The 24619-nt window shown below is 35.7% G+C and overlaps 1 protein-coding gene across 1 annotated transcript; it reads left to right on the forward strand.

Annotated features, from left to right (window-relative positions):
• Positions 1-3675: 3675 nt before the first annotated feature.
• On the forward strand, positions 3676-16356 carry LOC129753071 (cytochrome P450 4c21-like). The gene is made up of 5 exons (XM_055748871.1): positions 3676-4024; positions 4090-4348; positions 4405-4531; positions 15212-15388; positions 15443-16356. The coding sequence occupies exons 1-5, from the start codon at positions 3676-3678 to the stop codon at positions 16034-16036; spliced, it is 1506 nt and encodes a 501-aa protein (XP_055604846.1). The 3' UTR covers positions 16037-16356.
• The last annotated feature ends 8263 nt before the right edge of the window (positions 16357-24619 follow it).

Below are 24619 nucleotides of genomic sequence, written 5' to 3' on the forward strand. Positions count from 1 at the left end.
GTCAAGGGAAAACGCGTGTAAATCGGTGAAAACGTTTATTTAAAAAATCAAATTAAATTTCTTTTTCAAGTTTAATTAGTACAAAATTCAGGAAAAATATTCAGTTAGGATTCCGCTTTTCCAAATTCGAATTGCCGAGCCTTACGCTGCCATCAGATTTTGTACAGTCACCTTCTCCACCTTTTTCGCCGCAGAAAGCCAGTTAGCCTTGAACTACTGCTCGTCCCAAGCAGTTTTTTGCAGTTGTTGGGTGAGTTCTTGTCCTTGGGATCCACCTGCACGTTGTTGGCGGCGTACCTCTCCATGACCTTTTTACCGTAATGGCAAGATGCCAAATCCGGCCGAAACAGTACGGAACATCCGTGTTTCTTCAGGAAAGGCAGCAGACATTAATTCAAACACTCTTTCACGTAAATTTCTTGGTTGACAGTCCCGGAAGCTATGAAAATGCTGCTTTTCAAGCCACAGGTACAGATGGCTTACCAAACCAGATATTTCTTCTCGAACTTTGACAGTTTCATGTGCTTGAAAATATCTGCTACCTTTCCCCTTCCTTTTTCCGTATAAAACTCCTGTCCCGGAAGCTGCTTGTAGTCGGCTTTGACGTAGGTTTCGTCGTCCATTACCACGCAGTCAAACTTCGTCGTCGCCTCCGGGATCGCGCTTAAGCCGTCGTATTTTGTTCATCATCGCGATTTGGAGTCACTACCTTCTAGTAAGTCGATAGTCCGGCTCGTTTTTTGGCTCGATGCACGGTTGTAGACGATAGCTTATTTGCGGCATCTCGGAGAGAGAGGTTATTGTTTCGTTGAAACTACCGGCAACTCTCTTTGTCGTCTCAGCGGCTTCCGGTTTTCGATTTCCCCCAATCCAGACTTCCTGGCTGTCGACAAACGTTCCTCAAACACTTTAATTACATTTGTAACGGTTGATTTGGCAAATTTTAGCGATTTTGCCAGCTTTGCGTGCGAGTAGCTTGGATTTTCGCGATGCTCGAGCAAAATTCTTCTTCCTTGGGTGACATTTTGACAACTGAAGAGTGAATTCCAAAATCAAAATAGGAGCAACATTCTACACACACACACACACACACACACACACACACACACACACACACACACACACACACACACACACACACACACACACACACACACACACACACACACACACACACACACACACACACACACACACACACACACACACACACACACACACACACCTTCAAAATGAGGAGTGTTCAGGTTTTTTAAATGCAAAATTGAAAGAAATAGGGTTAGTTGCCCTACTTTCGACCCTTTAAGCGATGGTTTTTTTAAGAATCATATTTATCTCATAAACAAACGGCAGCTTTATATCTTTCAAGAAATTTGTTTATAGTTCATGATCTTATCTACCAGTTTCAATGAGAATTTTCAACATAGGTTTCGCCATGATTGAAAGATTAGCAAAGATACTGATGATCAAAATTTCCATCTTTGAACCTACTGTTCCTATTTTGGACTGTACTGGTACCTTAATTGGACCTATAACTTAAATTATTTTAAAAAGCATGATTTTTCGAAAATAAAAAAAAGAATTCATTAAAAGTGTAAACTTCTATCGAATATTATCAGAAAAATGTATTACAGCTTTTAAACGACTAAAAAAACTTACATTTCTGTTATGAATATTTTAAACATTTTTACTCCCTGTCAGCTCTATCAGCAAAACAATAGCTTAAACTTTTTAATGTTAACTAACTTGTAGTTTATTTGCGTAAAGCCAATAAAAAATGTAAGTAATGTTCAGTATTGGTTCGGAATTATGCCTCAATTAAAAATTCGCACTTTTGATGGTTTGTTTGGTATTCAAACAAAGTTTTTGTGATGTAAGGTCTAAAAATGGAACATCAAAGTAAAAGTGTCCTATATTTGGACCCTTTACAAATTTTCCGGGTTTTCCATTGATTTTCTTTGATTTTAGTAAAAATAGGTAGTCTGGTTCATATTCTCCACAGTGAAAGTAATTACCCCTTAAACTTTGGCTTGGACACTAAAATAACGTGGTTTTTCCTTATTCCCTCTGATTTCTAAAAACGCGCCCCACTAATTGAGCTGTCTTATTTACCACTGAATAGGAGGCACATTTTTAAAAAGGTTGAAAATTTTATCAGAAAGACTTTTTATGGCAAAAAGCGGTATGGAGGGATTCAGGAAGAATAAGAGTTCATTATGCACATAGCAGCATGTTTATCCTACGCAACCAAAATGACTTATTTACAATTTTCGGCATTTTAGAACTAAAGTAGGCTCTAGGTCCAAAGTAGGAGCACTCACCCTACGTCAAGTTGATATTAACCAAATTTTGACCGTACCACCCTTTATGCTGGGGGTGCGGGGATTTTGCTCACATAGCGACTAACTGCAGTAAGTCGGTGAAGTGTCTTATTTGCACTGGTGATAATGTAACTGTAACGTGTAACATGTAAAACATAAATTAGTAGCAGACCCCTATTATAGAGCCCTTAATGGCACATATTGGGTGACCGATAGTGCCAATCTGGCCGGAATAGGGTTGACAGGAAAGCTTCCTATACAAGAAGTGGTCACATTGAATGAAGAAGTCCTCGTTATATTTAGCCAAAGTCAATGGGATCTTCTTCTGTAGCTGCTACCCTCCACCAAGGTGGACCTTGGAGAAAATTAGCGCTACGATGGATAAGATAGTGGAGGTGCTCACAGGTCGAAGCCCCGTTATTATCGCAGGGGATTTCAATACGTGGGCCCAGGGATGCGGTAGTACCCTTACGAACGCTATAGGACAGATTCTACTTGAAGGACTTGCAAGGCTGATTGTGGACCTGGCGGACGTGGGTAATATTATGACCTACCATAGAGAGGAACGGGAATCGATTGTAGATATCACATTTGCTAGTCCCAGATGGACAAGCTATTGGAGGATGAGCGAGAACCCACCAGTTTATTGATGGACTGAGGAAATCGCGAATTTGCATGCCAGCTGCCTTCGCACTAGGCGAAACATGCAGATAGCACGAACTCAAACGGAGAGAGACGAGCGTAGGCCGCTTATCAAAAATGCCAAAAAAAACCTATGCAATGCTATCAAAGAGGGTAAAAATCCTTCCATTTTTTTTATTTTACGTCGTTTTTTTTAAACAGTTTGATAAATTCGATAATGGTTGTGACAAATCTCGTTAAAATTTCGTAAAAAAAAATCTATTAATAATAAACTTGAAAAAAAATTATGTGTGTCAAGGTAAAAATTATCAGGTTGAAGTAGATAACGTTTGATTCTCCGTATTTCAAATAATTTTTACTGTTATTTTCAAATGATTGATTTTCATCTGTATGTTTTTTCGTTCGAACGAATACAAGCAATTTTTTTATTAATATTTTCATATCGAAAAACTCGCAAACTTAAAGCAGTGTTTTTTTAATAGTCTTTATGGACTTAAACTACTTTTGCTCAGAAGCTCTATGTTATTATTTTTCTACGAAACAGCAGCGAGTATCGCAGTTTTCATATGGTTCACGTTATTAGTTTCAATATGAGATCCACTCTATCGCCGGAGCTTGCAAAAAGCATAAGTTGCCGCTTTATACTATTTAACCAAACCCAGCGCAAATTGGTGCCACTCAGTTCCGAGCTTCGTCTGTTAGTTTAGTTAAAATGTTGCTGCTCTTTGGTGTAATTTTCTTGCTACTCTTTCTGCTGGATTACATCAGGAAAAACTATTACTATCGATTTTCCCGATCGATTCCCTCGATACCGGGAAGTTATCCCATTCTGGGGAATGCATTGCTATTATTGGGCAAATCAGAGCAGCAACGGTTCGAAAATTTCAAGTTCGTCTTCAGCCATACCAAGCGCCTGTCGAAAACGTGGCTCGGTCCTCAACTGGTTGTTTGTGTGGCACATCCGGATTTGGTGCAGAAGATTCTTAAGGAACCCAGCTGCTGTGAAAAGCCATTTTTCTACGATTTCATCAATCTGGAACATGGTCTATTTGCCGCCAAATGTGAGGGAATTTTCTGGGGGTTAGGTTTTTCTTCCAACTAATGAACCGGCTAAAACTCATTACAGACAAAGTTTGGAAACCCTACCGAAAGGTTCTAAACCCGACGTTTAACACCAAAGTGCTGCATAGTTTTATTCCAATCTTTCAAAAGTGCTCCCAGAAGATGGTGCTGAGGATGGGTCTCGGCCAAAGTGCCCGCCAAATGCCGGTGGATGTGCTGGAGTTTGCCCTGGAGTGCACTCTGGAAATGGTTTGTGCCACGACGCTTGGAACGGATGTCTTCCGACGGGAAGGGAAGGATAACTTTTTACGTTGTTTACGAAAGTACGGGTTTCGGAGCTACTTTTCGATCGATTTCTCATTTCTTCTGGTGATTACAGGCTATTCGGGCTGTTGGCTACACGAGTGCTGAGTGCCGAAATTTACAGTGATGTTATTTACCGGTTGACGCGAGGCTACAGGGAGGAACAGCGATGTCGGCGAGTCTGCCACGACTTTACTTACAAGGTTTGGTAAAGTTATTTTCGAGGAGACGGATTTGAAAGTTTTTAGAGAATAAGAAGCGTTAATTTTTCAAGACTTACTTTAAGATTTTAGATATAGAGTTCAAAGTTATTTAGATTGATCCTTTAACTAGAATATGCGGTGTTTCAGTATGCCGACTTACCAAGGATGGTATGCCAAAACACGATATTTCCAACCAGTGCGAATTTTCGACACACAAAATTAATTCCAAAGCCAGTTAAAGCACTGTTTGATTATAAAAAGAACAGTACTTGGAATACTGATTTTCATATGAATAAAAAAAATCTTAAAGAGATTTCGATAGGGGAAAGTAGGGTAACGTGGGCCATAGAGAAACGTGGACTACTCTAAATATCTAACATGTGGGTTGAGATTAAAATCTTAATCCATCTGTTATCGTCGTTGCTTTACACGAGCGAGCATACATTTTTTTTTCTAAGTTTTTAAAAGATCTGTCTTATGAAAATTTCATGATTACCTTAAATTAAGGAATTAACAACTTAAACAGCAAAATATATTTTCTGTAAAATAACAGCAAATTTCCAGTAACAAAAAGAAGCAGGACATTTACTGCTATTTGACAGGACAAAATCATTACGTGTTAGTAACTATCAAGTGCACAATTTTTTACAGTATAGTTTGGAATTATAGGACTGTAATTTCAAACCGTGTACACGGCAGTAGTTTCTAGTTCACTTTTAAATTTATTAGTGATTTAAAAAAATGAAATTAAATGAAACATTGCAATTTTATTGTTCAATAATAAAAAAACCGTTTTCATCAGAAAAACATTAATACAATTGGTGTTTCTAACAACGGTGGAACTGTCTCTATCAAAACGGTACATTGGTAGAAAAACCAAATGAACTGATTCGTCCTTAACAAAATCATCTCAAATGAGAAAAAAATTATAAAATTGTGTCTTATGTCATGCTGCTATTCAGTGTTCGTAATAATATATCCATCATAAATAATTTGCACCAAATTCAGGTGATCCTGAAGCTGATCCTACCTGTAAAAAATTTAAACACAACAAATTATTTGACGACACGAAATTTAGCAACACGTTATATTTTTTTCGACCCATAAAATTACAGTAAATGCCATGCTCTTTATTGTTACAGGACATTTGCAGTGTAATTTAATGATTATCTGATTACTTTCAGACAAATCAATTTGAATTTATATGTTTTTTGGCTTTCAGGTTGTTTAATTTTCAATGCAAACATGACCATGACACGTAATTGTCATTGTTTTTTTTTTTGTTAGATTGAAAAAGAAAATCCTGCATTAGATTCAGAGCAAAATTTTCGACGTTTCAAAGAAATTTTAGCTTCGAATAAGCTAGATTTTGCCAAAAAAAATTAAAATAGAGCTAAATAAAAACATCAACATGAAATTATAAAACATGACAAGCCTCGTTGGATGAATTCATTTAAGGCTCGTGCTGGAAAAATTCGCAATTTGTACATTGTTGCAATTTATTGCACATTGTTTGAAAGGATCAAGTCTCCTGTAACTTAAAAAATATCACAATTTTTTTAAAATCACGAAAATGCTTTTAAGAGTTCTTTTATCGTGCTCACTTTTAGAACATATTAACTTGAAATTACACGCTGTCTGAAAATGCAAAAGACGGCGAGTTGCTAAATTTTTCAAAAAGAAATGATGAAAATGACAAAAGGTTATCAAGTATCCCCATCCTGCCCTACGTTGCACATAAAGATGTTAAGATCATGACCACAAGAAATGTAAAAAAAGTGGTGTAAAATGATGTAAATCCATCAATGAAGCGTCAAAATTGACTATGTCACAACAGATAAATTTTGAAGAGTGGATTGAAAAGGAGACAAAATTAGGAAACATTTTTGAGTGTTTATATTGTCAAAATAAGAAACACAGAATTGTTGACGAATTTTTGACTAATTTTCAAAGGTAGCTGTTTTTCGAACTTTTCGTCAATTTTCAATTTATTTGAATTTCTGTGACTTAAATTTAACTTTGCACTGGATTTTGAGTATATTTACGCTAAATTTTCGTATTAAATTTAGAGTCACCAGAAAGATAATTTCATACCGGTTCTTTTGGTGTATTTACAAAAGTGCTGCGCTTTTTTGTAGCACTATTTTTTCTCAATATTTACAGAAGCAGACTTCAATCATAAGAGTTAAACAATTTAAAACTATTTTCATCATCCTTTAATCATTTTTTTTTGTTTATGAGTGGTTGAGATATTGACTTTTCACAATAGATTTTTTTCTGATTTAATAGATTTGTTCAAATCAAAATACCATAAAATGTTAAGAGGCGAACCAGCAACAGACTGATAGTCCCTTTAATAAAGATATATTTTAAATCTGATGAAATAATCAAAAAATGAATTATTTTGTTTTCAAAAGTTTATTTTAGCCTTCGTTTGGCATTCAACTGTATAAAAAACTCAATGTTCGAATAGAAAAAATACACGCTGCAAGTTTGAAAAGGGTGAAAATTGTTTAAAAGTTTTGCATCTAAATGGACACAATTAACAATATGGCTCATGTTTGTAAAATATTTGAGTCAATAACATTGAAATTGAACGAAAACACTAATTTACAAAATCTATAAAATCGTGAACTTTATTGACCGACCCACATTTTTAATGTGAAATCGGGCGCTGAATCCGAAAATGAAATTCAAAAAATTCTAAGTAGAACAGTTTTGAGTTATGCTCGAAATATGAAAATTTGAAAAAATAAAAAAGTACTTTTACTTGGATTAAAATATCTCGGACTGGATAGCAGTAATTTGAAATTCTTTTTCGCATATTAAAGGTGAATAAATTTTCTATCGATCATTTGAACATCATTTTCACGTATAATCAACAGTATTGTTGATATTCGTGACTTTATTATAGAAAAAAATAATAAAAACGCGTTTTTTAGAGAAAATTTTGTTTCAGCGAAAGTTTTGGACTCGATAGAAACATTTAAAAATCCGATTTTCAATTGACCTTAAATGTCAATTTAAAACAAAGATTTCAAGTAGTTATTTATCAAATTCGGTTGAAAATTAAAGAAGTTATTATTACTATACCGTAATAGAAATTTTTGCATTTTTATTAATAATTAAATGAAACGCAGTGTACTAATCATAGGATAGGAGGAATAAAACATGGAAAATCTCACTCGCTACAAAATTTTCTCTAAAAAAATGCGTTTTTTATAATTTTTTCTATCATAAAGTCACGAATATCAACAATACTGTTGATTATACATGAAAATGATGTTCAAATGATCGATAGAAAATTTATTCACCTTTAATATGCGAAAAAGAAATTTCAAATTACTGTTATCCAGTCCAAAATATTTTAATATAAGTAAAAGTACTTTTTTTATTTTTTCAAATTTTCATATTTCGAGCATAACTCAAATACTGTTCTACTTAGAATTTTTTGAATTTCATTTTCGGATTCAGCGCCCGATTTCATATTAAAAATGACCTTCAGTTTACTTAGTTAAAAAATGCTGTGAACTAGTGTAATTAATGCAAGAAATAATTCATATTTTAAGGGGGGGGTAGGGTCTAACGGGTAAAAAAAAACACCATTTTCACGATTTTTTTCTAGAGCTATCGTTCAAACAAATGTATTCAATTTTTTTGCATTATACAAAGCATTGTTAAAAGAACATTTAGTATTTTTTTCGAAGAAAAATATTGAAAAATGAGCCGGTGACGGAGCACTTTCGAGGATGCCTTTTAGAAAACAGGATTTGCGGTGGACACTGTATCTCAGCACAGAATCATCTGAAGTCAAAAAATCAGAGCAAAATATTTTTAATAGATGTTTTTCTGGACCCCAACGTTTTTATTTAACTTAAAAAGTTTTTCAATGAAATTTTTGTGGCTGTTTGAAGTTAAAAATACGATTTTTCACTAAAAAATCCGCCATTTTTTATCTGTAAAATCTCCCAAAAGTGAAAAAACAAAAAAAGAAAAACGTTGGGGTCTCGTATTTTATATGTAGAAAATATGCTCCAAATTTGAAAAGAATCGGATAAGTAGTTTTCAAATGACGATGTCCACGGACTTTAAAAATGTGCTTTCGAGAAAAACGCGTTAGAAGTTTCTGCTCTTGCTTTCTTGCAGTATTAGATAGGAGGAGATAAAGGCCTATAATTTCTTCAGTTTTGCTTCAATTGACTTGAAAATTTGACACAACATTCTTGAAATGTTTTACAATAAGAAAATAAAAAAATAAAAAATCGATTTTTTGAAAGTGTTTGACCCTACCCCCCCCTTAAGGTTGCTGTTAGAAATTTCTGTGAACTGTATTTTAATTTTCCGGAGTAAAGTGACGAAATGTTTTTCACGAACACATTTGTTAAATCACTGCCTTGAGCAATTGACAATAGTCTACTGATTAATTCGACAACTAAAAATATTTATAAATTAATCGAAAATTTGTACTGTAGATCCAAACATGTAGAAATTTTAAATTTAAAAAAAAAAATACGGGTAACGTTTGATCAGATCAAGTTTGAACTTCTTCATTGGTCACTCGGAGTTGAAACATTATGAGGCGAGGGGCAATAAAATGAAATAAATTTCACAAAAAATTGTTTGCAAAAATAATTAAGACGTCGCACAAAACCGATAAATCGAGTAAATTTTCAACGATGTTTATAAAAGTAAAGATAACAAAAAGTTATATAACTCTCTTCTTCCACATTTTGGTCTTTCAATTGTTGGAACAATGATATTTTTAAAATTTCAATCAAATACTTAAACTTATATTTATTCTTCCTTTCGCGAAAAACATCGAAAGAAGGGGCTAGGGAGTGGGTTTTTAAAGAAGTATTTGATATTTGTATCAGCCTTAATGTTGGTCAACAATTGCAATAAGCGATTAGCGCTTTTAGCTTGAAGCGATGAAATTTTCAGCGTATTTAGCGTATTAAATTGGCGATCGCTTACTTCAAATGAGTAAGCGATTTAATTAGCTGCGCTGATTTTTTTGCTAGCGATGCCAAACACTGTAAATATGTTGGGTAGAATGGGGATTCTTGATCCTCTTTTCTTATTTTCATCATATATATTTTTTTAAATAGCATCTCGCCGTATTGGCATTCTTTGAAACTGTATTGTTTCAAGTTTATATGTTGCAAAAGTTAGAATGATACATGAACCCATAGATGAACTAGGAGCATTATCGTGAGATGTTAAAAAAATTATATATTTTCTAAGTTAAAGGAGACTTGATCCTTTATTCAAAGAGCCCTTACCCTTTAACGAAATCAAGTGAAATTTAAAAATGAAATGATCGTAGACTGTTTTTGGCCTTATAAATTCTTATTTCACAGTTCATAAGTGGATAAAACAGTTGTTTGAGTCCTTTTAATCAGGTATTTACTAGATAAATATTAGTAATTTAACAAATATTAGTAACGATCGCGATACATTGAGAGGAAAAATGTTTCTTTTCGGACTCTAGGAATCAACTGAATCCATAACATACATTTTAGAAAAGTTTTTCTTGAAAAAATGAGAGTTGACAATTGCTTTGAAAATATGGCGTTATGAATTTTTTATTATACTTCAACGATTGACATATAGGAATAAATATTTTTAATATATTTTTTTAAAGTGGGAAACAATTTGAAGTGATTAAAGAAGATCTTCAAGTCACAGTTTGTTACATTTGTCAAGTAAAGTTAAATGAATCAAAACATAAAATTTAAAAATTTGTTGTGATTACTATATTGTTGATTTGTTCTATTAAGCACATTTTTCAAGAATATTTGATCTTTGTAAGACATTCTGGTTTCGAGATATAGCTAAGGAATCAAGTATCCCTATGGATCAAGTATCCTCATCCTCTCCTTAATAAATGCTAACCAGCGGCGAAGTTAATAATTTGACCAGAAACGAATTACGGAATATTTTATTTATAGCTATCAAAGGGCATAATTAAGTGAAGACTTTTAAGTAAAATGGTAGAAGAATTATGTCAACACAAAATTGACATCATGTTATTAGGCAAAACATCCCAAAATACACATTAAAGGGTGATTTTGGGCGGTGAATGGCTTCTTAATTGTATAAACTTTATTAAATAATCAAGTAAATACTTTATGTAGAGTAGAGTGACCCCTAGTTATACAGAGGTTTACTCATGCCAAAATGTTACTGCTTCTACCAGCTTACATTTATCAAAATAAAAAAAATGTGCTATATTTAAGCATAATAAAGCGACTTTCAAAAGCGTAAGATTTAAAAAAAAACTGTTAAAAATGGAAAAAAATGCCATTCAACAATTATAACTATTTTTGACAACACTGTAAAAATAATGAAACTTCATGGAGGTGAATTTTTCAAATCTGGCATAATTTTTTTTAGAAAACGACCAGTAGTTTTGAACTAAGCGAAAAAAAGTTTTACTTCTTGGTTTATATTTTTGAATACATTTTGTATGGGATATCGAAAATTAAAGATAAATATTTGCCATTTTTTTCGCTTCATATATTTTATTTTTTTTCGACTTCAACAAACTCACTTATGAATTGAAATACATCATGATGGAACGTTCAAAAATATTTTAGATTGTTTCCAAGAAAAGTGAGGTGATCTTATTAAAAATTTCTGTTAAGATTTTGAAAATTTTGAAAAATTTCATAATCAATTAATCGACTCCCTAAACTTAGTTAGCCCTTGATAATGCAAATATATAGGGGAGAGTGGGGATACTTGATCCCCTATTCTTATTTTCACCATATCTTTTTGGAAAAATTTAGCAACTTGCCGTCTTTGACATTTTCTGACAGCTTGTAATTTCAAGTTTCTATGCTCCAAAAATTAGAACGATAATTGAACCCGTTGATGAACTAGAAGCATTTTCGTGGGAGTTAAAAAATTGCGATTTTTCTGAAGTTAGGGGAGACTTGATCCCCTATTGAAGGAGACTTGATCTTTTATTCAGGAAGCCCTAATCCTTGTACAAAAATCAAACAAAACCCCAAGATAGAATGTTAATTTACTATTTTGGTCATGTTTGTTCTCATTCCACAATTTATAGCAGACATAAGAAGAAAATTCTATAACTTTGTCTCAACGCTAATAACATTGCATACTTACGGGCGCTATTTTTTATAATTAAGAGAAAATTAATTATTTTTGGTCTTTTCTTCAGACAATTGTTTGATAAATATTAGTTTTTGGATAAATACTAGTAATTTCGTAATCAGCAATCATAACGATCCATTTAGAAGAAGAATATGCCGTTTGGGAGGGGGATCAATTGTACCCAACTCTAGGGGATCAATTGTACCCATAATCAACATGTTAGAAAACTTTTTCTGAAAAAAGTTGAGAGTTTTCCATTGCTTTGAAAATATGACATTATGAAGTTCATTCTACGCTCGAACGATTGATACATTGGAACAAAAAAATTTTTCATAATTTTCCCATGTTAGGAATATTTTAAAGTGATGAAAAAAGATCTTCAAGTTACATTTTGTGAAATTTTTCAAACAAAGTTCAATTACTCAAACAATTTTTTTTTTAATTTTTCAAACTACAAGTATTGTTATTTTGCTCATTTTGGCACATTTTTCTAGAACATTTGATCTCTGTAAGACATTCCAGTTTCGAGATATAGCTAAGGAATCAAGTATCCCCAGGGATCAAGTATCCTCATTCTCCCCTACCTATGAGGTTGATAAAAGACGGTTGAAAAAGGAGTCCTGGAATGCTTTATTAGTAAAAGGTTGATTGTTAGGTTGTCTAGATTTGCTCTGGTTATATTAATACGTTCGCCATCATCTGCGCAGTGTTTTTCAATGTATCTTTCGTAAGAGTAGTATTGTTTTTCTGAACGAATTTTACACTTGCTACTGTCATTTACATCTATTTTTTAGAATTTTAATTTGTCATTTACGTTTCCACGGTAATTTTCCAAGTTTGAGGGGTTTTATAAAATTAGAGGCGGATGGAAATCAATCGGTCCTGTTGATGAACGATATACCTCTTTTATTGAATTTTCGTTTTAATAACTTGGTAGTAGCTTGTTAATCAAAAAATGTTAATTTCATGCACTATATAGGTACCAGATGTAAGTTGAAAACTTATTTTTTATAAACTGCCCTAGTGCTTATAGCTTTTCCTCCATGTTCAACTAAATCAGACCCAAAATGTTAGTTTTGTATTTATATTGTTTTTGAAGTAATCAGGGCCGGATTATGCCATCGTGGAGCCTGGGGCAATTTCTTACGGGGAACCTCTGTGAATATTTTTTTTCATATTCTGTCTCAGAGAACACATAATATTTTCATCACACAACAAAAACTGTGAAGAGTTCGTTACATAACATTAGATTAAATATGTCTGATATCTTCAAACAATAATTGTGAGTCCATCATTTGCAAACATTATAGAAAAATTAATCAACTTATCGAAAATTAAAAAGCTCTTTAGACTGTTAAATGAAAAATTCAATTCACAATTAAATTAATAACATTATCACCACCCAAAAATCTCTGGATAGGAAAAATTTGCAGATAGATATTAAAACTCTTTTATTTTAATTATCAATCACTTGGTATGAGCTTAATCGAAAGCAGAATATTTCCCTCATGACTTTGAGATTTCAGACAAGGAATTTAATAAAAAAATACAACAGAATTTCAATTCAATTCCATGGAGATATAGACAGTTCAACTGTGAAATTCGAAACCATAATTCTGATTTCATTCAGGCCCAGATTTCAAAGTCTCAAACTAAAATCTGACTACAAAACTACAAATGAAATTCAAATATAAAATTGAGCATCAAAGTTAAAATCAGAAGTAGGCAATGATTGCAAAATTCATAGTCCAATGCAAATTTTCAATTCACTTTCATATCATTTAAATACATAAAAAAAATCGTTTTTGTTTAATGTGTAGAAATTTTCAAAATATAATGCGTATAAAACCAATTATTTATTAAAAAAAATCATTAAAAATTATGAAGCTTTTGTCAAAGTTCTTCTAAATGTGACAAAAGTTAACTTATAAAAGCAGTTTTTCAGAATGGAAAGTGAATTGAAGACACAGAATTATAAATCTGGAATAATATGAGATTAAAAATATAAAAATATTCAATTGCTTCATGAAATTCTTAAATTGCGAATTTATAGGAGAAAATATTTTATAATAATAACTTGGGAATGGTCATTTACAGAATGATATGTTGAATTCAAGGCATTTCCTTTTGTTGAGAATAATTCGAAAAATAATACATCAGAATCAAAAGTATGAAATTTGGGCTTAATCAGTTGAAAAAATTTCAGTTTCAATTAGAATTTCAAACCTTAGAATTAATTTAGAATAAAAAATCAATAGCGGAACTCAATTTTGCCGATTAATCCAATTTAGTCAACAACTTTTACCTTTTTTTTTTTCATAATTTGAATGAGTGTAGGTAGAGTGCAGAAATCAACGCAAATTTCTATAATGATCGTAACTAAGATTAATGTTGCATTTCTCAAACTCATACTTATGCCTATGAAGTGAGCGTTCTAGATTGCCTGGTTTTGTTAATTTCTTTTCCAATAAAGCCCAAGAAAAATTGCAGCTTGGAAGGATTTCAAATGTATTTCTGCACTTTCTTAATGTTTTTAAATTTCTGTAATTTTTTTTTAAATTTTGACAAATCTAAAAAAAAAGTGAATCCATCCCCCGTATAAGCCGTTACATTTTTTATCAAATGAAGAGAAAATACTTCCTTATCATAACATAAGACTTGATTCGCTGGAAACTCCTGCAATGTTTTCTTCATTCAATAAATAAAAGAATTTGATGTTTCATTTATTGAAGCGCATACATTCCAGATTTACCGGATTTATTCGGGTTTTCAATGTTAAGTGACCAAATAATGAAGAATAAGGTCTAAATTAGGTTTTTTTTCCCCTGCCTCTTTATCCAAATTTTTTTTTTTTGAGTTTCAAGACAGATTTCAACCTAGTGAAGTGTTTCGATAAAAAAATTTAAAATTTCTGGTGCTTTAAGTCACTTTTTCTAGATTTTTTCGATTTATCAACAAAATACCGCTTAGATTTGTTCGGAATTTATGTTGAAAAATTTGAGATCAAATGCCCACATATTGCCAGGTAATGTATAAATTGAAACTATTTTTTCAGCCATAAATTTGCGGGAAAAATTCTGTAATACTTACTCTAGGGAACCCTTGTAACTTATATTAGATTGAATCTTTTCGAAATAATATTCGAGGGGTCCCCTTTACCTGTTATATAAAACATTTTCATTCTGATTTTCATTTGTTTTCCTAGTTCCTAGAACTTACAGCAATATGATCAAAGTTATATATAAATTTAAATTTTCCTCGGAGAGCCCGGGGAAATTGCCCCACCCCCCATAATGCGGCCTTGGAAAAAAGGCAACGATTATACAATACAAAAGTTTCGATTTCATCCCTTATTACTTACTAAGTTCTTTATCCTAATACCACAATTTATTGGTATAGTACGTTAAATTGAAAATGTATCAACACATAATTAAAATTCAAGGTGAATAAGAAATCATCAGATCATCTTAGTTCCAAATCATTGAAGGATTTTTATCAATTGATGTGCATCTTGAGATTTTTTCATCTTGCATAGCAACAATCTTTTTTTTTCTTTTTTAGATAATTCAAGAAAGAAAAATTACTCTGGCAAACAATCCGCCAACCAAAGACTCCGAGGATGGATTCGAAACAAGAACGCCAAGAATATTCATCGATCAGGTACTATCAATGGGTGACGACGAAGCTAAACTATCGGATCAAATTCTTTTTGAACAGATCCTCACCATCATTGCTGCGGTATGTTTTTATTAACAATGGTAATTCATATTTCAAGCCGAATTTTTATTACAGGGATACGACACTACAGCTCAAATGATTGCTCACACCTGCTTATTTTTGGCAATGCTTCCGGAAGTGCAGGAAAAACTTCACAAAGAAATAGTAACCAAAATACCAAATGAAAATGACCAATCGGATCCAGAAATCCTCAAATCTCTACCATACCTGGAAAAGGTCATCCGGGAAAGTCTGCGGCTGGCTCCGGTTGGCCCTATCATTGCCCGAGTTAACCTTGCAGACATCGAGCTGGACGAACACAAGATTCCAAAAGGGAACTTATTCGTATTCAATTTCTACGATTTGCATCGCCGGCCAGACATTTGGGGACCAAATGCGGACCAATTCGATCCGGAAAATTTCACCCCGGAACGGATTCAGCAGCGACATCCCTTCGGATATTTACCTTTCAGTGGCGGATCGCGAAATTGCATCGGCGAACGATACGCGATGTTCAGCACCAAACTGATGCTGATTGCCATCGTTCGGAATTTCCAGCTCTCAACCGATATCGAATATTCCGATCTGAAGTATCTGCTCGACATTACGTTGAATTTGGCCTTTAAGCATATGATTAGATTAAACCCACGCGCCCACCGGATGGAATAATCCTCCTTGGCGACTGCTTGCTGCCTGAAGAAGACATTTGCGTTACCGCATTTTATTCATTTTTCCAATTTGAGTGATGCAGCTTGAGGGCGGAAGGATGAACTGTTGTTTCTCTGTATGAAGGCACTTGGTACATACCGCTTCGAGGGAGGAAAATATGTCGCGATTTACTCATGTGACCTTTCTCATTTCCATAATGTAATCTATTAGGCGTTCGTGTTGTTATGAATAGGAAATGACAAGCGGGAAACGACGCGAGATAAAAACAAACATGGTTGCAATCGGTTCATCGTAACGAGAAGTGGGTGTTATGAAATAAGTTTGGGAGAAATTATTTAATCCTTAGGTTTACCTGTTCCGAGCTTGTGTGGGATGTCTCGAAATCTTGAAAAATGATGTAAACTCAAATAAGGCAGAAAATGATTCAACTTTTTTCAATTTAGCATAAAACATTTATAATAATTACTTAATGTAAAAAATTTAAAATAAAACAGAAACTTTACAAGAGTACTTCCCAATAAAGGATTGTATCCCATTTACCCGAAAACTATAGCCCAGAATGACTTTTCCCCAGAATGACAAATACCCGAAATCAAACCCTAGAATGAATCATTTCCCAGAAAAAAATTCCCAAGAATGCACCATTTACCAGATTTTTTTTTCCCAGAATGGAACATTTCCCAGAAGTTTTTTACCAGAATGATCCATTTACCAGAAATTTTTTCGCCAGAAGAACCATTTCCCAGAAAATTGAAAACATTTATCCTTACTAGAAATTATTAAAAAACAAACCAACCATCGAGGAAGAAGGGGCTGAGGCGGCACAAAGCCGCCGAAGCTCCCAAATCCGAGGTGGCCGCCGACCCGCCATTCTGGCGAACATTTTTCTGGGGAATGGTTCGTCTGGGGAAAAAAAATCTGGGGAATGGTTCTTTCTGGCGATTGAAATTTTGGGGATTTTTCATTCTGGGCAATGGTTTTCGGGTAAATGGAGTACAACCCAATAAAGATGACAGTTTTCAAGTATTTTACTGAGCAAACAATAAAATTACGTATAGCATTCAAGTAATATTTAAATGGATTTTCTCTTTTTCTAGACAAATTCCAAATTGATCTTCAATGTCGCTCACGTTATAGTTATAGTTGAAAAAATCTCTTCTGTTGAGTCTTTCAATGCAAAAAATCACCTCATTATAAAGAAACATGGATGCACAGTGAGCAGCGTTCTCACGTGTACCAATTTTTCGGTATTTAAACCGATTTATGAGAATTTTTTACCAAGAATCGATATAGCAAATATCGGTTTTTGACAAAACATACCGATTTTATACCGGTTTGTTTAAGTCTTAAGCAAGATTTTCAAAGATATTAGTTTTCCTATTTAATTGAAGTCGGCGTGCATTTGTGTTAGTTATCACAGTTGGGATTTGCCCACAAATTTATGCGTTTTCCATACAAAATATCATGCCCGCTACACGGGTACCTAAATTTTCTTTTAAAAATGTGCAAAAATTTAATCGTTCGTTCTGACCAAACCCTTGCCCAATATTTCGTACCCAAAGACCCTCTTATAACAAATCTGCTTACATTGGTTCATAAGTTCTACGTCTATATAACAAAATAGCAAAAAAAAAAAAAACCCTTCCAAGTGTCTAATTTCTCTGATTGATTGACCTATCAGTGCAAAAATTTATTTTCTTAGATTGATTATTTATAAACTTTAATTAATTTCTTTAAAATGTTATGCATTTAACAGGTGTACTAATTTTATCACATTGAACAAGCCTTATCTCTGAAACAAAAGTTTTGTTAGGTTTTGTTTTGTTCTGGTACATTTTGTTTGTTTTGATCAGTTTTTATATTCGGTTCGTATATATTCATTTTGGATTCGTTTTACTCGCTCAAATTTGTTTAAAGTTGTTTGAAGCTGATTAACATGAATTGTTTGGTTATTGGTTGTTCTAAAAACAGTCGAAAAGATAGAATACGGTTTTTCATATTTGCCGTGGATTCAACAATCCGGCAGCAATGGTTTGATTTCTGCGAACATGGAAACTTTGCTTTTCGGCCAGGAAGCCGTGTCTGTGAGGTATTTGTGGAAACAATTTTACATTTAATCTGTAAGTTTATTCTGTAATTCAACAACACTTTACAGGAACACTTCGAGGTAACATGTTTCGAAACAAATAAAAATGTAAAATCAATGAAAATCAAAGGCTCAATACCGACATTAAAGCCTCCCAGTGTGAACCAGAATCGGGATTGCATTCCACAGTTAATTACAGCAGATCATGATTATGCCAATTCAGAGGCCGGAGATCCCCAATTTTTGAGTCAGAGCTCTGCGAACATATTCAGAAGCGAAATTATGACCGTGACAAATATGTCATTTAAAAGTTTTGGCTCTAAATTTCGTGTATTACGTGTATTCTGAAGATGCGAAAGTAAGTGTTATTTAAAAGAATATTTAAGTGTCAACAAAATATTTCAAATGGAACTGAAATTGAATTTTTTTTTTTCAACGACGACCAAATTGATTTTGCATTGAGTAAAATAAAAAAGGTGAGGAAATGGTCCAATAAAACAATCGTTCGCAGCATGCAATTTCATTTTGCGTGCAGGAAAGGATATGAATTTCTTCGAAAGAATATGTATGTACCCTTTGCCATCGTCGAGAACTTTTCTGAACCATATTAGAAGTTTCAAGTTCAACACAGGTATGTGAATAGTATGAACTTAAGTAAATATATAGTACACAACTAACTCCAACAATTTCGAGTAATAAACTTCTTCATCTTATAATTTTATATTATTTATAGAAATTCAATACCGCATTTTAGAAATGCTTCGTGAAAAGTTAGGCTCTTTCGACGAAGGCAACAAAGAATGCGGCCTATTTCTAGACGAAATGAGCATTGATAAGGGTAAAGAGTTTTGCGCGTCCTCTGGAGTTTGGTACGGATGCAGTACTCTACCTTCTTCCGAAGAATTTGCTGATAAAGTTTTAGTTTTTATGTTAGGTGGTGTCTCGATACGATTTTAACAAATTGTGGCCCATGTATTTACGTTTAAAAGCATTCCGGGAGGTTATTTGCACCCCTACGTTTTAACTATTATTAAACCAGCGGAAGCGTTAGGAATAAAGGTGACTTTTATTACTGCGGATTGTGGACCAGCAAATCAATCGATGGGCTGGTAAACGGTGGATAATGTGCACCACGAGACCCCATAGTGGTCATATCACCTCTTATTCACAACTCCTATCTCTACCTCCCCGCGGTGCCGGCTGGGGTGCGAGTAACCTAAGCGGAGATCGGGTACCCAACCCCGGGGGATGCTTTGGTCGCATGCAGACTGAGAAGGTGGCCGCACGCGTCTTTTCCCCAGGTCAGGGGTGGCGTGCAACAACAACCGAGCATCTGTTCTCCAGGTCAGGGGCGGCTCAAACAGCGTCTGTCTTGCAGCAAGCGGCTGAATTTATGAAATGCGGCTCCCGCCAGCTAAGTCCAAGATGGCAGCCCCATCGCGGGATAGGGACTTTAGGCTAACAACCTACTGCTCCCGATTTTAAAATTGTTACGGAATCCGAAAGAAATGACCGACCTGGAACTCTGGCGACGACTTTTAGCATGAAAACACGGACACGAATTGGAACTTGGAATATTTTAACCCTTGCCCAACAAGGCAAACTGGAACAACTTGCTAGAGACAGTGTTCGGCACCAAAGCGCTAATCCGCTAATCGCTAGTAAGTCCGCTAACTTTTCATTAGCGGTTTAATATTGCCGCTAAATTTTGATTGTTCTAGCGAATTAAAAAGTTCCGCTATTTTTTGGTTCCGCTAATTGTAGACCGCTAACTCCCATATATTTGTATCAATTTCTCGAGTTATTAGTGATAGAATAAACTTTTTGTCATTAATCAAGTTAAGGCGACATTGGGCATCGTTCTGATTGCTTGATTGGATTCATTGGAGCAATATGTCAAAGGACTGAAGCAACTGTCAAATCACATACAAACGGACCGTACTGACTTTTTGGAACCAGAACGTCAGTTCCCCTTTGATTTCAATGGCTTTTAGTACCAAAACGTCAGTTCGGTACTGAAATGTCAGTTCGGGATTTTCTCCTCTTTCAGCCCTTTGCAATATGTACCCGAGTTAGAGGAAAGATGAATTAATTGTCATCTTTCTTTCTATATCACTTTTTTTTCGCAACATCTATAGAAGATGATAACCATAAGAGGTGTTCATCATAAAACTATTTTTAACATCCTTTAATCAACATTTGTTTTAAAAGAGTTGAGATGTTAACTTTCCACAATATAGTTTTTAGAGATTTTACAGATCAGCGCATATTAAAATAAAATCAGAATCACCATAGAATTTTTTTTTTATTTATTTTTTCCTCGGATAGGGAAAGCCCAGTGTGGAGTTAAGCTTCTTCCAAGCCTCTTCTCCAACAGGCACAAAACCCTATCAAAACAGTTTAACAATTTAATTCAATACAATTTTTTTTTTCACAAAATGTAAAACCATTCCAGTTTGAAGGAATGGTTGGGACTACTCATAGGCTATTTCACAATTTTTTGGTATAGAGTTGTATTATATTCATTAGTTTGCAGCGTTGTGGTGGTGGCAGTGGAGGGTGATGAGGTGTTTTGATGATTGGCGGTGGCGGCTGGATGGAGTGGATTGTGGGCAGCGGTGGTCTGGGTGGAGGGGCGAGAACAAAAAGAATAACAATTTTTTTAGCTATGTGGCACGAAGATACTAGCGGAGGAAACGATGGATGTTTTGCTTGCAGATCGACAACAGTTGTGATTTGAAACGGGAGGACGTTGGGCATTGCTTTAATGTGTCTGGTAGATTGTTGTATAGTTTACTTGCGAAGTAACTGGGTTTCTTCTTTCCAAATTCTGACCCTGAGCAGACGAAGGTGATTTGCATTTCTGGACGAGCGGTGAAACATCATTCTTTCGAAGTGCATGTTGTGATGGGAATCCCTGCTTGTTAGGAGTTTGTGGGTATATACCAGAGTTTGAAATTCCTGGGCACCTCGTATGGGAAGTACTGAATCGTCCATACTATATAACAGTTCGGAAGGGTACAAATACGGCAATCTAAAGACAGCCTTTAGCGCTCTATTCTGCATGGCCTGTAACTCCCTTAGGCGGCTTTTACAGGCTTTACCCCATAGTGACACCAGATATTGCAGTCTGGAGTGAAACAGCGCAAAATATACATTTTTCAGCCAGTGGGTTGGAATGAACGCAGAAATTTTCCATATGGCACCAACGACCGGAGCGAGTGTTCGTTTAAGATGATCTATATGGGCTGCCCAGCTTAAGGTATCATCAAAATGTAGTCCTAGATATTTAAACTCGTTCGCTCGTTCAATTAGAGTGTTGCCTATACGGATTATTGGCAGCTGAGATATGGAGCGACGACCAGAATTGAACAGCATGTACGAAGTTTTCAACAAGTTTAACGAGAGAAGATTACAGTCGAAGTAATGCTGAAGGATTTCCAGATCGTTTCAAATCCATTCCACTATCTGGAGAGGATTGGAATTGCTGTACGATATCAATGTGTCGTCGGCAAAGAGCCGAACTTTGCCGTGCAGATTCAACAGGGGGAGATCGTTGATGAATATCAAGAACAACAGCGGGCCCAAGTTGCTCCCTGCGGTACTCCCGTTGATATGAATCTTTTACTACTTGAAGCACCTTTGAGGGAAACAAATTGTTGGCGAGCTGTTAAGTAGCTTTCGATAAGCCGAAGGGGTTGTCCACGTAATCCATACCATTCCAATTTATGTAACAGCAAAGCATGATCAATGGTGTCAAACGCTTTCCTCAGGTCCAAAAATAAGGCACCAGCATATCTAAGGTTATCCAGATCATCGTACACGTCCTCCAAAAGCTCGGTTGTTGCAGTAAGAGTGCTGCATCCCTTTCTGAAACCATACTGGCGTGGGCTTATGCGGTCATATCTAGTTAATTATTCATTCATTCGAGTGACGAGTAGTTTTTCAATAACTTTAATCAAGACAGAGAGCGTTGAAATTGGACGGTAGTTTGATACATTTGATCTGTCACCTGACTTGAATGATTAGTTGATAATAATTCATTGTAGCCTTCGTTTTAAGTTCAAATAGAAATAATATAAGTGTTCACGTTTGAAAATACTACTGCAAATTTAAAAGGGAGAAAACATGTTAAAGATTTTAAATGAGAATAATTTAAAATAATGCAAAAAAATAACAAAATGGAATGAATTGCACGTAAACTTGTCTACAACGAAATTGCATACTCTCTACATTGCACAAAACCAATAATCGAGTAAATCTTTAACCAAAATTCAAATTAAAAAAAAAGAAATATGTAGCTGATCATCTTCCACATTTAGTTCTTTGCTCTTGTAATTGTTTTAAAATTCGGTAATTTTTCTATTAGTACAACATAGAGAGGTGATGAAAAACCCATCTTTGACAGTTTTGGTTTTGCTCATATAATTGTATGAAAATACGAACAGTTTATAGAATTTTTATAAAAATATTTGAAACTTTATTCATTCCTCTTTGGGGAGTTGGAAAAACCGGAGGGGGGAGGGCGTGTTCCGGCAACAGTTAGCGATTAGCGATAGCGCTTTAAGCTTAAAACGATAACTTTTTTGGCACATTTAGCGTATTTAATTAGCGATCGCAAACTGTTAATGAGTTAGCGATTCATATAGCGGCGCTAATTTTACAGTTAGCGATGCCGAACACTGGCTAGAGAGGCTAGCCGCCTCAAGCTTGAAATTCTGGGACTGAGCGAAGTCCGTTGGCCTAATACTGGAGAACACAAGACACAATCCGGGCAAGTCCTGCTTTACTCTGGCATACGAGGAGAACATGCTACTCGGGAACGAGGAGTTGGTTTCCTGTTAATCCCGCAGGCCTACGCGGCCCTCATTAGATGGGAACCGATAAACGAAAGAATAATCGTAGCCAGATTCAGAACACGGGTTAGAAACCTTACAATGGTCCAGTGTTATGCGCCAACTGACGTTGCCGACTTGCAGGAGAAAGAGCAGTTTTATAGTCAAATGAACAGAATTCCGAAGGGTGACATTCAAATCCATTTGGGCGAATTCAACGCAAAGATTGGCTCCGACAATCAGGACCTTGAGCGCATCATGGGGCGCCATGGCCTAGGACAGATGAGCGAAAACGGAGAGCTGTTTGTAGAATTTTGTGGCAACAACAACATGGTGATCGGTGGATCGCTCTTCCCCCATCGACCAGCACATAAGGTCACTTGGGTATCCCGAGATGGCCGAACAGAAAATAACATTGACCACATCTGCATCAGCCGAAAATGGAGAAGGAGCATTCTTGATGTCCGCAACAAACGAAGCGCAGACATTGCATCTGACCATCACCTCGTCCTTGGCGAGATACGACTGAGAGTTGCGCGTGTCCAACGGCGCGAGGAGAAAGTCGGGTGTCGATACGACGTCTGCCGGTTGGAGAATCCAGAGGTGAAAAGGGCATACGTTGAACAGCTAGAATCCCGAGCCTCGGAGCTGCCGACAGACGGAACAGTCGAAGAACAGTGGTGTGGAATCAAGAATGCCTTTATCACGACGAGCCATGGTACTCTCGGTAAAGTCTGTGGAAGAAGGAGTGAATGGATGTCGGATGAAACTTGGAGGATGGTCGATGATCGAAGAAAGGCGAAAGTCGGAATTGAGCAGGCATGTACCGGGTCAGCCAAAGCAGCCGCCCGCTTACGATATACGGAGCTGGAAAAGGCAGTTAAACGAGCTTGTAGACGAGACAAGAGAGCCTGGACAAACTCCCTAGCCGAAGAGGGAGAAAGAGCCGCCGCCAATGGAGATATCCGATTACATTAAATATGACATCTCTCGCCGCCTCAGTGGTGCAAGGATTAATGCAAGAATGCCGCTAAAAGACCGAGCAGGTCAGTTACTGACCGATCAAACAGATCAGCTCAAACGATGGACTGAGCACTTCGAACAACTCTTCCGAGTCACGAATAGCGATGGCCAACAAAACCCGCAGCTCGAAGCGCCAACAGTAAGTCGCATTAATGGCGTCAACTCGGAAACGCCCTCGCTGGCTGAAATAGAAGCTGCAATCAAAAACATGAAATCCAACAAAGCACCTGGGATCGATTGCATCCCTGCTGAAATGCTGAAAGCCGACCCTGCCCTATCAGCACAAATGTTGCACCGTCTTGTCGCTGACATCTGGGATACTGCAACATTCCCGGCCGACTGGATGCAGGGTATCCTCGTAAAGGTCCCGAAGAAAGGAGACCTGACAGAGTGCGGTAACTGGCGAGGCATAACGTTGATCTGTACAACCCTCAAAGTACTCTGCAAAGTGATCCTGAACAGGATCCAGGAGAAAATCGACGCTACACTCCGACGGCAACAAGCTGGATTCCGATCCGGACGATCATGTGTGGACCACATCACAACACTACGAATCATACTGGAACAAATCAACGAATTCCAGGACTCTCTTCTGCTGGTGTTCGTTGATTTCGAAAAAGCATTCGACCGACTTAACCA

The sequence above is a fragment of the Uranotaenia lowii genome, chromosome 3 (assembly GCF_029784155.1).
Source record: "Uranotaenia lowii strain MFRU-FL chromosome 3, ASM2978415v1, whole genome shotgun sequence".
Lineage (NCBI taxonomy): Eukaryota > Metazoa > Arthropoda > Insecta > Diptera > Culicidae > Uranotaenia > Uranotaenia lowii.